Source organism: Argopecten irradians, chromosome 13 (genome assembly GCF_041381155.1).
Source record: "Argopecten irradians isolate NY chromosome 13, Ai_NY, whole genome shotgun sequence".
Classification (NCBI taxonomy): domain Eukaryota; kingdom Metazoa; phylum Mollusca; class Bivalvia; order Pectinida; family Pectinidae; genus Argopecten; species Argopecten irradians.
In genome coordinates, this window is record NC_091146.1 from 15,696,712 (window position 1) to 15,710,782 (window position 14,071).

General features: G+C 38.2%; 2 protein-coding genes across 2 annotated transcripts; one reads left to right on the forward strand and one right to left on the reverse strand.

Moving 5' to 3' along the window:
• The first annotated feature begins 1,749 nt into the window (after window positions 1–1,749).
• On the forward strand, window positions 1,750–2,514 carry LOC138305636 (uncharacterized). The gene has a single exon (XM_069245933.1). The coding sequence runs from the start codon at window positions 1,750–1,752 to the stop codon at window positions 2,512–2,514; it is 765 nt and encodes a 254-aa protein (XP_069102034.1).
• An 8,202-nt stretch (window positions 2,515–10,716) lies between these two features.
• Window positions 10,717–14,070, reverse strand: LOC138305434 (uncharacterized). Its single transcript, XM_069245658.1, has 4 exons — window positions 12,788–14,070; window positions 12,179–12,265; window positions 11,380–11,433; window positions 10,717–11,189 (listed from the first exon to the last, which is right to left on the reverse strand). The coding sequence occupies exons 1-2, from the start codon at window positions 14,027–14,029 to the stop codon at window positions 12,254–12,256; spliced, it is 1,254 nt and encodes a 417-aa protein (XP_069101759.1). The 5' UTR covers window positions 14,030–14,070; the 3' UTR covers window positions 10,717–11,189; window positions 11,380–11,433; window positions 12,179–12,253.
• Window position 14,071: the final 1 nt, after the last annotated feature.

Sequence of the window (14,071 nt, forward strand, 5' to 3'; positions counted from 1 at the left end):
CTAATAATAAATCAAAATTTACAATTTATATTTTAGTTTTTACTTTGCCTTTTCTTATCCTGATCCTTTAGGTACAGCCCCTGTTTGCATGACCCATACAGGAGATGTGTGTATGAAGAGCGGGTGTGTGGTTTTGGAGACTGCGGTATATGTTTTGTGTCTTCTTGTCAAGTGAACTGTTGCACTTTTAATACAGCTATGTCACTGGTGGAGCATGTCGCCGAAGACACCAGGCAACACACTTCACCCGGTCACATTATACTGACAAACGGCCAATCGGTCGTCATACTCCATGTATGCAGAACGCTAAGCAGAAGCTACCATTGTTATTGACTTTGGTGTGATTACAGGTAAAACAGACGAACCCATGGCTACAGGGAAAACGGATGAATCCATGGCTACAAGGGAAATTGCTGAATCTATGCTACAGATTAAACAACTGAATATAGCAAAGAAATCAGCATAGCATAAGGATTACGTGATGTGATATCCAAATGATAGCTTAATGAAATTTACAAATGTTCTGTAATGTCCTTCTGCTCAAACAGGAATGTGTTTTAGCCAAAACTATTTTTATCCTATGCAACTTTTTTTTTATTAAATCAACATTTAAAATTCATGTTTTAACTTGGCCTTTTCTTATCATGATCCTTTAGATACAGCCCCTGTTTGCATGACCTATGCAGGAGGTGTGGTGTGTGTATGAAGTACGGGTGTGTGTTTCAGAAGACTGCAGTATATTCGTATTGTGTCTTCTTGTATAGTGAACTGTTGCCCTTTTTATACAGCTGTCACTGGTGGAGCATGTCGCCAAAGACACCAGGCAACACACTAGTACTTCACCCGGTCACATTATACTGACAATCGGTCGTCATACTCAATGTATGCTGAACGCTAAGCAGGAGCAGAAACTACCATTATGGTAGTTTCTTTGGTATGGTTACAGGTAAAACAGACGAACCCATGGCTACAGGGAAAACGGATGAATCCATGGCTACAAGGGAAATTGCCGAATCTATGCTACAGATTAAACAACTGAATATAGCAAAGAAATCAGCATAGCATAAGGATTACGTGATGTGATGTCCAAATGATAGCTTAATGAAATTTGCATATGTTCTGTAATTCCAGACAGCAATTTGAAATACAGATCTTTAAAATCACTCCATCAATAGTTATAACAAGAATATGTATTTTAATCAGATTGCACAAACAATGATAACCTGCTGAACATATTTGATCAATGTATCGGCCAGAATCTCACTGGTATATCTGCCGAATATCGTGTATTATGATAAGCGTCCAATTTACAACCAGTGTCATGTAAGAACGGCCTCTCGTCAACTTCGCTAGCCAAGGGTATTAGTCTGATTCTCTTTCTATTATCCTTGGCATATCTCACTTCAGAACAGGTGTTTTTACTTTCAAATTCTGATTGGATGCGGCTAGGTTCAGGCGACCAATGAAAACGCAGCTTTGATTTGTCAACAAAACTGAACTGAAGCGGTAGTATAGTGACCTATATTTGTATAATGAGGCATCAGGCATGTCTGTCAACATCAACTCCTAGCGAAGTTATATTACTATCTATTTAATCAATTAAATGTTTTAAACCAGCTAAATGAACGTCTTGGAGACGTTGCTCTCCAAACAGATTGGAAAGTACGTGCGTGGTTCATGTTTCACAAATTAAACAATTAAAAGATATACAATGGACCACAGTTCACTTCAGCAGTCTTCGAAGGATATATGTCGGACAACGGTATTCACCATAGACGAGTTACGCCGCTTCATCCAGCCGCAAACGGTGAGGTAGAGAGACAGAATCGATCTATCATGAAAAGAGTCCGAATCGCTCATGCAGAGTCTTGCGATTGGAAAAAAGACATTCGAGGTTTTCTCTTTGCATACCGGAGTACACCTCACAGTGCAACAGGTGTGTCTCCAGCTGAACTCATGTTTGGTAGGAAACTGAGGAATAAGTTGCCTCAAATTGAACTAGATCATGAGAAAACGGTCGACGAGGGAGTCCGCGATACAGACTGGTGCGCGAAAGTGAAGAACAAACTGTACATCGACGACAAACGCGGTGCGAGAGAATCCGATCTCATCGAAGGAGATCAGGTGTTAGTAAAACAAACGCGAAAAGACAAACCGAGTGCTCCGTTTAACCCAACACCGTTCAAACTGCAGCGTAAGATAGGAAATCAGTGTACTGTAGTTTCGCCAGAAGGAGTCGAGTACAAAAGAAACAGCACTCATGTAAAGAAGTACTTAAATCCAGAGACAGTCGATAAGCCCGTTATGAATTCCGACAATGTTAGTCCGGAAATACACGCGAACAACCCGATGACGAGTGGAATCGAACCTGGAGCGACGAGTACTGATGACGTCATGTCGAGTAAGTCGAGTGAGGGGGAAGATCACGAGACTGTACCCGACATTCCGCGATCAAGACCATCACGCGCAAGAACTCTTCCGAAACGTTTCGATGATTACCACATGGACTCTTGAAAATTAGTGGTAAAGTTTTGTACATTTATTCGTTCGAAAGTTAATTTTGTGTTTCCGAAGTTAAAAAAAAAAAGTTAATAGTGTTGGAACTCTCAGACAATGAACAGTGCAGTGTTTGAAATGTGTTGAAATATTCCAAATAGGAATAATTTTAAAGTTCTATTTTCAAGGGGTTATGAAACAACTTTACATAATGATAACGGATAAAGGTCAGAAGCTAAAATGTGTATAATTGAATGTTTTCAATTTTCAGGTTGAATAATGGACATTAATTCTAATGGACAGAAAAAAAAAGTGTTTAATCGATTGGAATTATGAATAAGTATTTTCCCTGAATATTATGCATAATTTCTCAAAAGGGGGGAGAAGATGTAGTATCATGTGTATTATACTTTAGTGGTGTGCGACCTTAAATGTGACTAGTCGAGTTTACATGTTAGAGTTACTGCCCCTAGTTCGCTCTCTAATAAAGCGCCATCTTTGAAGAGGACGTTTCTGTGGTTTGTCCGATTAAATTCGTCGTTTAGATTCGTTAGACACTACACTTACAATACAATATTAATGGTAACATTGATTATAAAAATAACATATGTCGAGTACTATTTCAAATAAAATGACAATGTAATATAAAACAACAGGCACATGGAACGTCACTTCCTAGTGACCTGGGAGGCTGGAACCCACCACCTAGTCCAACGTCTGCCACGCAACCAAGTGAAGAATGTTCCTGTGACCACAAGCCATTGATGAGCCATAACTGCCGATGCAGCGAGTCTCCCGACTGGAGGGAGCAGTTCCTCGGAGTTGCCTCAACCATTGAAGGGAGGAGTGGACGAGGCTGGATTTCATGGACAATGGGAACCTCAAAGCTGGACTGAAGACCCCGGATGTTGAGGCCATGGTGATTGATGAGTAAAATTCCATATATCGTTTTCTTTTTGAGTTTTTTTTTAATAGTCTTTCATCTATAATAATAACATGTTACATGTGTTTTAATATCTCTGGGACTCCGATGGAACGGTTTTAACAGTTTATTCAACCAGCACACCTATTTGTGCAGGATCTTATTTTTTTGTCATACATATACCTGTATAATAAAATCTGTTACCTGTAAGTGATCGAGATCGGGTTATCTCAGTCGAGGGCTAAGATTTTGTAACATAATCCCAACCGAGGCGTTAGCCGAGGTTGGGATGTTACAAAATCTTAGCCCAATTATGTTATCATAATTAAAAACAACTACCAAACAATGCATGGTAAATGACTGAATGCACATATTTATATTAATATTGATTATCTGACGCTTGTGACGTCACCGGTTCGAGAGTTTGACGTCACATGCGCGGACTTACATGAATGGCGTAAGGTACCAGACAGATCGGACGAGATAGAAAAATCTAGCACCGGGTATCATGTGAGATTTCCCTGTTCCGAGGTGCGAGAATGTTGTATGTCACAACTGTATATACAGTATAATGTAGCTATATCTTCATTGTGTTTAATCCAATATTCACAACAATGTTATATTGGCTGCGACCTTCTTCACCTTATATTATATTTCTGGTAAAGTCAAGAGCATTTCGGACATTGTCAGCAGGTGTCGATTAGACTTGCTTTGAATTTTAGGAAGTCATTTCGTCTCATGGTACACTTACATGCTCGTCTATTACAAAACAACATTTAATTAACCCAGAACGAGAATAATTTATTCCAATCTGATTAAAATACAGATCCTTATTATCACTACGTTAGATAAAGGATCTGAGAAAATCCAATCAGGGGTCATGTCCTGGTGATCTTTGTAAATGTCCAATCAAATATTGCTGCTGGCAAAATTTGACAGTGAATTTCAGGGGACGAAATAGTTTGAAAATCTGTCAGAATTTTTTTCCGTGTACGTAGTCATCTCGCCCAAAGAGCACAATAAACCTAATCGTATTTGTGTGTTGGGGCGAAATGGCGTTGTTAATTGACAGAGCAACTTGCAGAAAATGCATTGGTCATCCAAACATGACCCTTAATCGGATTTTCTCAGATCCTCTATTGAACGGAGTGGTTATAAGGATCTGTATTTCAATCAGATTGAATTTGTAGTGTACGCTAGTTTTTACCTGTTTTTGTATTAAACGTGTGTTACCTGTGTTGTTACGTGTGAAGGATTGGGTTCATTCATGCGTATATATACCGCTAGCCGTGGCTCGGTCTCTCTCTCTTGGAGAGCGAAGATTAGTGACCAGTGCTATACAGGTGAGCGCGACAATAGATGCATTACCACTCGGTTACATGAGGAAAGGCACCAGACCGGAACTGCAGAGGTGTGACGTCGGCGGGTGTGCACGGGATGTCGCCAGGTGCGCCGCAAGGGTGTTTGGGAACACCGGAGCCTTTGGTTTATTTTCCTCATGGCACCGAGTGTCAGTAAATAGTATCTAGCATTTACGCAGGCTGTTTGTTTGATTTATTAACGTCCTATTAACAGCTATGGTCATGTAAGGACGGCCTCCCATGTATGCGGTGTGCTGCGTGTATGTTGTGCGAGGTGAGTGTACTGGGATACTGCGGTATGTTCGTGTTGTGTCTTCTTGTATAGTGGAACTGTTGCCCTTTTTATAGTGCTATATCACTGAAGCATGCCGCCAAAGACACCAAGCAACACACTCCACCCGGTCACATTATACTGACAACAGTCGTCCCACTCCCTGTATGCTGAACGCTAAGCAGGAGCAGAAACTACCACTTTTATAGACTTTGGTGTGTCCCGGCCAGGGGACAGAACCCAGAGCCTTCCTCACCGGGGCGAACGCTCAACTCAAGGCCAAAAGTGAGGCGGTGCCAAGGGAGGCATTAGGAAAGATAATGTCGGTTAGGAAGAAGAGAAAAGATAAGATCCTAAATTTAGTCGCCTTTTACGATCATGCAATAGGAGCAGCAGGTACAATTCTAACGCCCTACCTGCAGGGCCAATTTACGCAGGCACCCACATAAAAGGTCGCAACTTCAGCGTTGTTGTGTTACTTTTTAAAGCATAATAAATGTTTGAAACTGATGGTCAAGTGTTGCGTATTCTGTCACAATCACTCCCAACTCTAACTATTGAAACTCGAAGAGCCTCAACGCCAGTTTTCGATAGAACCCGGAGGAACAACGGCGAAGAAGAACAACCGTTACAAAATTGGTGGCAGCGGTGTACAGCGTAAATATGACGTCAAGACTTCAAGAGTTGTATGTGACTATTAACAACCTGCAAGCGGAGATTGACCAAATGGATATTTTACCCCAGAACGCACCGGCGTTGTCACTGGCGCAAGCGGCGTCACCGGTGTTATTGCCAGCACAAGCAGCATCATCGGCGGCATCTCCAGCGCATGCGACGACATCGGCAATGTTAGAGCGTGGCATTGATTCGGCGGTACCGCCGGCGCCTAATTTGTTACAAGGGCAACGACTGCCACAGGTAGGCGTACAGAGGCGACAAAACAATGCTAGGAACAAGGGCGCAAGGCCAAAGACATATCACAATCTGTCGTACCGCCGTAATTTCAGTCAAGAAGCAGGAGCGCCAGTGGAAACGGAAACGGCAGCAGATTATACACGAAAACAAGAACTGGCAGACGATAGCATTAAGCTGCGCGGAAAGGTCTCACTAATGGATTTGCGATTGTCGACGGAGCAGCATCGGCAACAGCATAGGTATATCGGCGATAAATTGTTGACTATCACACCGATGTTGCACAATGTTGACAATCATGAAACAAGAGGCCCAGAGGGCCTGTATTGCTCACCTGGTTTGTAATGCCAAGTAATGTTCTGAATACAGGTTCATTGTTTCTTTTCTGAAGGAATTTTAATATTAACCTATTGGTTACATGACCATAGCTGTTAATAGGATGTTAATTAATCAAACAAACAAACCCTATTGGGCCCCGCCCCTCCAGCCCCCTGGTGGCCAGAGCCAAAATTTATACAAATTCTGTTCCCCTTCCCCCAAGGATGTTTGTGGCCAAATTTGGTTACAATCAATGAAGAACTATATGACTAGTAGCGATTTAAAGGATTTACCTCTATTTCCTCTATTGGGCCCTGCCCCTCCTGCCCCCGGGGGGTCAGAGCCAAAATTTATACAAGTTCTGTTTATCTTCCCCCAAGGATGTTTGTGGCCAAATTTTGTTACAATCCATGCATAACTTAGTAGCGATTTAAAGGATTTACCTCTATTTCCCCTATTGGGCCCCGTCCCTCCTGCCCCAGGGGGGGGGGGGGGGGGGGGGGTCCGAGCCAAAATTTATACAAGTTCTGTTTCCCTTCCCCCAAGGATGTTTGTGGCCAAATTTTGTTACAATCCATGTAGAACTCTATGACTAGTAGCGATTTAAAGGATTTACCTCTATTTCCCCTATTTTGCCCTGCCACTCCCGCCCCAAGCGGACAAGAGCCAAAATTTATTCAAGTTCTGTTCTCCTTCCCCAAATTTGGTTACATTCCATTTAGAACTCTGACAAGTAGCGATTTAAAGGATTTATCTCTATTTCCCCTATTGGGCCCCACCCCTCTGTCCCTGGGGGATCAGAGCCAAAATTTATACAAGTTCTGTCCCCCTTCCCCCAAGGATGTTTCTGGCCAAATTTAGACCTTTAGATCCAAACTGTATGATATGTGGGGTCTCGTCATCTTTTTTTTTATATTTATTTTATTTTCGAAGATTTTACATATACAGATACATGGTTATCTCACACACACCATACACACCTCCTCACATCATATTCAGCATAATTGCCATCTTTATGTATTATAAACATCCTCAAAAATTGACCATCACATTCACATCCCACAGGCTCATCAATGATCATCAATCATACTCACATCGTCATTAATTAAGCATACATGTACCAATATATTATTAACTCGTCCAAGATAATCATACACAATCAACCCACTCACCTCCTTATTCAACATGACATGAATATAATATTATCATCACGAGTCATCAACCTTATAATATTTATAATCATCATATACACTTACATCATCATTCAATATGATGTCAATAGGATTATCATCCTGGTCAACAAACACATCATCCTTCATCATAAAATCACTGTATCATTTCTGTACTTATCATCAACACAATTACATTATTCATCCTTATCATCTATCACCCTACAAGCATACTACCATAACATTACATTTCAACATGACTTCAATATATATTTTCATTATTAGCATGCCCTAATCATTACACTTTTTAAATGTGATAAAAAAAAAACCAAACTAAGTCTCTGACACATCGAGATTTACTTACAAAACACTGGCAAGTGGACATACTTGACACACACACACACACACACACACACATACCCGTTTACCAAGCAAAGAGAGGTCCAGTTTCTTAACTGATTTCTAAGTAAGTAAGCGAGGACTCCAAGTTATGATAGAGATATCGAAATATGGTTTTGGAATTTCGATGTAAAATACAATATTTAGTATTTATATCACTGCAGATACATCGATATTTAAATTTTAAGAAGTGAATATTTTACATACATAGAGAGGTAAATACATGTACATATGTGATCATATACCTCGGTATGTATACATGTCACACTTTAAAAAAATGCTGACTTATTATATACCAGAAATGGTAATCATCACTTGAATTTTTTACATATTGAAAGTATAAACAAAAAAAACTTACGACATAAAATATATATTCCTTTACATGTCACTGAATGTAATTAGCTGGATATAACGTCAGTGATAGTAACCCCTGGGGTATTGAGGGTGAGTGGTAAAACTGTATCCTAGCGAGGTAAATGAAGTTACCTCATTTAAACGGTATATTGTTTACACACAGTGTGGAAAAACTGTCTCAGCCTTGTGAGGTAAATAAAGTTACCACACTTCAACGGTATATTGTTTACACACAGTGTGGTAAAACTGTCTCAACCTAGCGAGGTAAATAAAGTTACCTCACTTCAACGGTATATTGTTTACACACAGAGTGGTAAAACTGTCTCAGCCTAGCGAGGTAAATAAAGTTACCTCACTTCAACGGTATATTGTTTACACACAGTGTGGTAAAACTGTCTCAGCCTAGCGAGGTATATAAAGTTACCTCATTTATACGGTATATTGTTTACACACAGTGTGGAAAAACTGTCTCAGCCGTCTGAGGTAAATAAAGTTACCTCACTTCAACGGTATATTGTTTACACACAGTGTGGTAAAACTGTCTCAGTCTAGCGAGGTATATAAAGTTACCTCATTTAAACAGTATATTGTTTACACACAGTGTGGTAAAACTGTTTCAGCCTAGCGAGGTAAATAAAGTTACCTCACTTAAACGGTATATTGTTTACACACAGTGTGGTAAAACTGTTTCAGCCTAGCGAGGTAAATAAAGTTACCTCACTTCAACGGTATATTGTTTACACACAGTGTGGTAAAACTGTCTCAACCTAGCGAGGTATATAAAGTTACCTCACTTAAACGGTATATTGTTTACACACAGTGTGGTAAAACTGTTTCAGCCTAGCGAGGTAAATAAAGTTACCTCACTTAAACGGTATATTGTTTACACACAGTATGGTAAAACTGTCTCAGCCTAGCGAGGTAAATAAAGTTACCTCACTTAAACGGTATATTGTATACACACAGTGTGGAAAAACTGTCTCGGCCTAGCGAGGTATATAAACTTACCTCATTTAAACGGTATATTGTTTACACACAGTGTGGTTAAACTGTCTCAACCTAGCGATTTACATTAAGTTACCTCATTTAAACGGTATATTGTTTACACACAGTGTGGTTAAACTGTCTCAGCCTAGCGAGGTAAATAAAGTTACCTCACTTAAACGGTATCTTGTTTACACACAGTGTGGTAAAACTGTCTCAGCCTAGCGAGGTAACTAAAGTTACCTCATTTAAACGGTATATTGTTTACACACAGTGTGGTAAAACTGTCTCAGCTTAGCGAGGTATATAAAGTTACCTCATTTATACGGTATATTGTTTACACACGGTATGGTAAAACTATCTCAGCCTAACGAGGTAAATAAAGTTACCTCAATTCAACGGTATATTGTTTACACACAATATGGGTAATTTGAGCTTTCCCATATAAAAATATTACAAGTCAATATATGAATTTGAATTACTCAACTTTTATTTTTCCCTCTTAGCGTTGACTTACATGTAACGCTAACTTCTGAAGCAAAACAATGTCCCTAATTTATATTGCCCACTCAGGATTAAGCCAAAACAAAAGGCCCAATTAACGATTACATGACAATCAATTCAACAGTACTAGAAATCTGTTGTGAACAATTTCACAAATGGGTGTTCTTTACGTATTTAGCAATGCTGCTCCATATATATACTTTTCCAACTTAGAAAGTGTATAATTATATCTGAAAGTTTATAAAAGAATGTTATAAAGGACCGGCCATACGGGTCAGGTGAGCTAATAATTATACTACATATGTATATAACAAAATATCAGCTGTACAGGTTGCCATGTCCAACTTTGTATCATCAAAAAAAGTAAGAACACTTGAACATTTCAGTTAAGTTTCAGCTGAAGTGCTCTTAAATATGTTCAAAATAAAATTTCAAGGTAAATTTCAGATTGTTTGAAAAAGACTTTGGTCAGGAACATCCCAGGACCATTTTGGGCAAGTTGCAGGTAAATCGTACTTGTGGAACTAGAGTAGAAATTCATTATGAACGACAGACAGCGGACGACAACAGATGACCCTTTGGGTCAGATGACCTAAAAATCTGAAGAACTTTTATGCAAAAAAAAAAAAAAAAAAAAAAAAAGGCAGTGACTTTGCAATGATAAATCCTATTGAGGGAAACACAACTTCATTGTATGGATATTATGTAATATGCACATTAAAGAGACTGATTAAAATTGGTATGATGAGATTAGCAGATAAGATCTACTGAGTAAAACAAACATCAAATGGCATATATAAGTACTTTAAAGTTGATAAAATTGTTTTTCTTTGCAAAAATGCTCATGCATTCCTAATATATTCCACCATAATGTTTCAGACATTTTTGTAAGATCTCTCTTACTACTTCATGATACAGATAACCAGCTTTTAAATATCCTTATTTGAAGCATGAAAAATGTTTGTAACTTCATTAAATATTTTGGACACCATTGAAAACATCTTACTAGTCCTTGCATGTTTTAAACAGAATCTGAACCTTATATGATTCCAAATAAACTAGAATCACATGACCACATATTACAAATTGTCACCCACTGGCAATTGATTAATACCTGGTATTTACATTCCCAAAATGTTAACTAATAAGTTTCACATAATATCATCTATTTGATGAACAAATTCAATGTTAACAAATGATACATACTGGTAACCTAATAAAAGCTAAATCAAGTTGTTTATTTGCGATATTGCATCTATAAAGTCCATGCTCAGAGCAACTTGATCACTGCATTTGCAATTTTTTTGTTTTCCTTTTCTCATTCATAATCCAATTATGTATCGTATTTTTTATCTTTTTCCATCCTAAACCTTTCAGACATTCATTGGCAGCAATGGCATTGATACAGTCTCTCATTTTCAACTCTTTGCGCATCAATATGTTTTCTTTAAACATTTGCTTGAGACAGGTCTGTTGTTTAGTGTTTAAGATGACTTGGCCTGAAAGTAAAGACAAGCTTGTAGTTAGAACATGTAAGGTACCATTATCAGCAGCTTACTTCACTTGTGATCCAACTTTTATATGAAAAGTTGGAAGCCAATGGAGACTTTGTATGTCTTATTATTTAAGAAAACGAAGCAAAAATTATAATGAAAATTATAATGGTAACGCTAAAGATATTATATATACCTCTTTTAGTATGACAGGGTTTCGAATGAGCCGTTGGACTGGATTGAGGGGTTACTGAAATGGAAAATAAAAATATATTGCATTCAAACTGACTTTTATTTAACAATATGTTTATGTACAACAAGTACATGCATGTGTGTAAATTATTGCAGGAAGCATTAATGACCACTTACTTAGTGCAATATTTACAGAATCTTAGTTTTTATTTCATATATGAGATTTTATGAAACAAGTCTTAAGAAGTTTTTATTTTAAGCTGAGCAAAAATCAAAACTTTGAGAAAGTTGAAAATCTCTCCATGTCATATTACACTAGATACACTGTTCAAGCAAATGTTGTAAGGGGACAATTTACACATACTGTAATTAGCCGATATTTAGCTCCCCCCCCCCCTATAAGCACCCTCACTTTTTTCTGGAGAAGAAGTTGAAGTTGAACAATGTTTTACAATATGCGCTGACTCTAACATCAGCATTGTATCCCACATTACATGAACTTGTTGGTCTTTTATATGTGAATCACATAATAATGCGTCTCTAAGGTTAAAAGGCATATGTATGTACTATATACTGTAACAGATAAATGTGTCACAAATACAGAAAGAGTTTTAAAAATATGTCTGACTTTTTTCGTTCACAACTTACATTTTGGTTCACTTACAAGCGCCCCCCTTTGTTACAATTTTGTAAGCTCCCAGGGCTCTAATAACGTTGAATACAGTATAGAGAAAAAAATATATTGGTAAATTACATAGGTTCTACAGGGGTAGCACAATTTCATTTTATGGATCACACCATACCTTGCTCAAGTTGTAGTTCATTATCATCCGAATCTGTGTCGTCTCTCTCTATATCCTCCCCCTCCTGGTCATCTTCTATGACAACATCTGAAGTACATCATATAAAAGTTGTTTAAAATCATTTATAAACATGCAAAATCTATACCAAAGAACATGAGAATGAAGATAAAACACTTGTGTAAAATACACTAACCTAGATATTTCAAATATTAAACCTAGCTTAGTGTCACCTCAGTAGATTTTCAAGAAAATGAGCTTGGAAGTAAATACCAGACTTTGGTCAACTTTCTTCATTGTATCAAAAAATTAGATATTATATATACAACATAGGAGCATATTAACCAAATGGTGCCATGATCACTGGCATTACCGACACAATCCGACTTTACAGACACAGTGTATGTGTAGCATACACCAACTGGGTCCTGTAGTATCAGTATCATATTATATTATATATTAGTAAAAGTTTCACTTTTACAAATATTAACATATAATCGATGTATTAAGAGTTACTGTGAACACTAAGGCCTGTTAGGGAGCCAGATAAAACTTAAATTTAAGTTCAGCATAAATGACTATTAATTTTCTATCTATACTTGCATAGCTTACCATCATCTTCAAGAGTGACATCATCGAGTGTGCAAGATAACTGTATTTACTAACTTCTCCGGAATCCAAAGCAAGAAGGAATTTCCCAAGTTTGGCCACTTGGATAGTAGACTCTGGAAGTCGATAGAATGATCTATGGACATCAATGTCATGGCCCATGAATTTTGCCAATTGTTCCAAATCATTTCTGCCAAAATTCATAATCTGGCTGACTGTTGCGATGTGCTTTCTTAACTTTGTCGAAGTAACATTTTCAACTTGTTTAACCCCACACAATCTAGCATATTTTCGTAGTGCATCCGATGCCCTGATTGCTTTATTTGAGCCGTAGTTCATCCTTGCAAATACATAAGGGTTGTCATTGCTAACTCCAACACTCTCCCTAGCTTTTAGTAGCAAATCAATTGCTTCTATCAAGTCTTTTGTAAGCAGCACTGGGACCCTACGGCCCTTCTTTCCACGAATTTCCACCCTTTGGAACAGAGAGCACATTTTCTTTTCCATTGGTGATAGGGAATCTTCAATTTCCTTGATAGGGGCATTATTTCCACTTTTTTGCTGATATGACTCAATAGTTAGTCTCTCTGCTTCACCACCTCTTCTTCTATTAAACATTACAAGCTTTACCAGTGCAACTTCTGACAGTTGAGCATACACATTCTTCTCAGGCTTTGAGTTTTCTATTCCAGTGCTCAGAGAAGCTGAAAGTGTCTTCAGTTTTTCCTTCACTAGTGTTTGAAGTTTGGACACATCCTCTGTTAGAGGGAGAGGGGATGGCTTGTTCCATTTTCCTGCTTTTAGGGTTGTCAGTGCAGCACTGGAAATGTCATTAGGCCACATTAATTCATGGACAGAAATGAAATTCTCTGCCTTCTTTCGCTTGTCGTCATCTTCTTCAATCAAGGCATTTGCCTTTTGAATCAATGCACATTTCTTAAGGGAATACCCTAACTTGAGAGCCAATGACGGATTTCGGTAAGTGTTGGTATCCTCTTCATATCCACATAATCTTTGTGTACATTTGAGTGCAACAGGAAAATGACTTGGCTCAATCAGATCTTCCATGGTTGTAATTTCAGATTCTTCTCTGATAGTAATAAGTAGGCGAGCCATCTCTCTCATTTTTTGTCCAATGTAATTGTACATGTGTTCCAGATGTCCATGTTTTTTATATAACTTTTCTCCAAGTTTGGTTATGATTGTATCATTTCTGGCTACCAATGATATCTGATCTCCAGACATTCTTTGCAGAATGTTTGTCTTGAAGCCTTCCGATACCTTTGT

What these genes read in the sequence shown, in the direction of transcription:
- LOC138305636 (XM_069245933.1), top strand. Translation starts at nt 1,750, where the DNA reads ATGTCGGACAACGGTATTCACCATAGACGAGTTACGCCGCTTCATCCA.
- LOC138305434 (XM_069245658.1), bottom strand. Translation starts at nt 14,029, where the DNA reads ATGTCTGGAGATCAGATATCATTGGTAGCCAGAAATGATACAATCATA.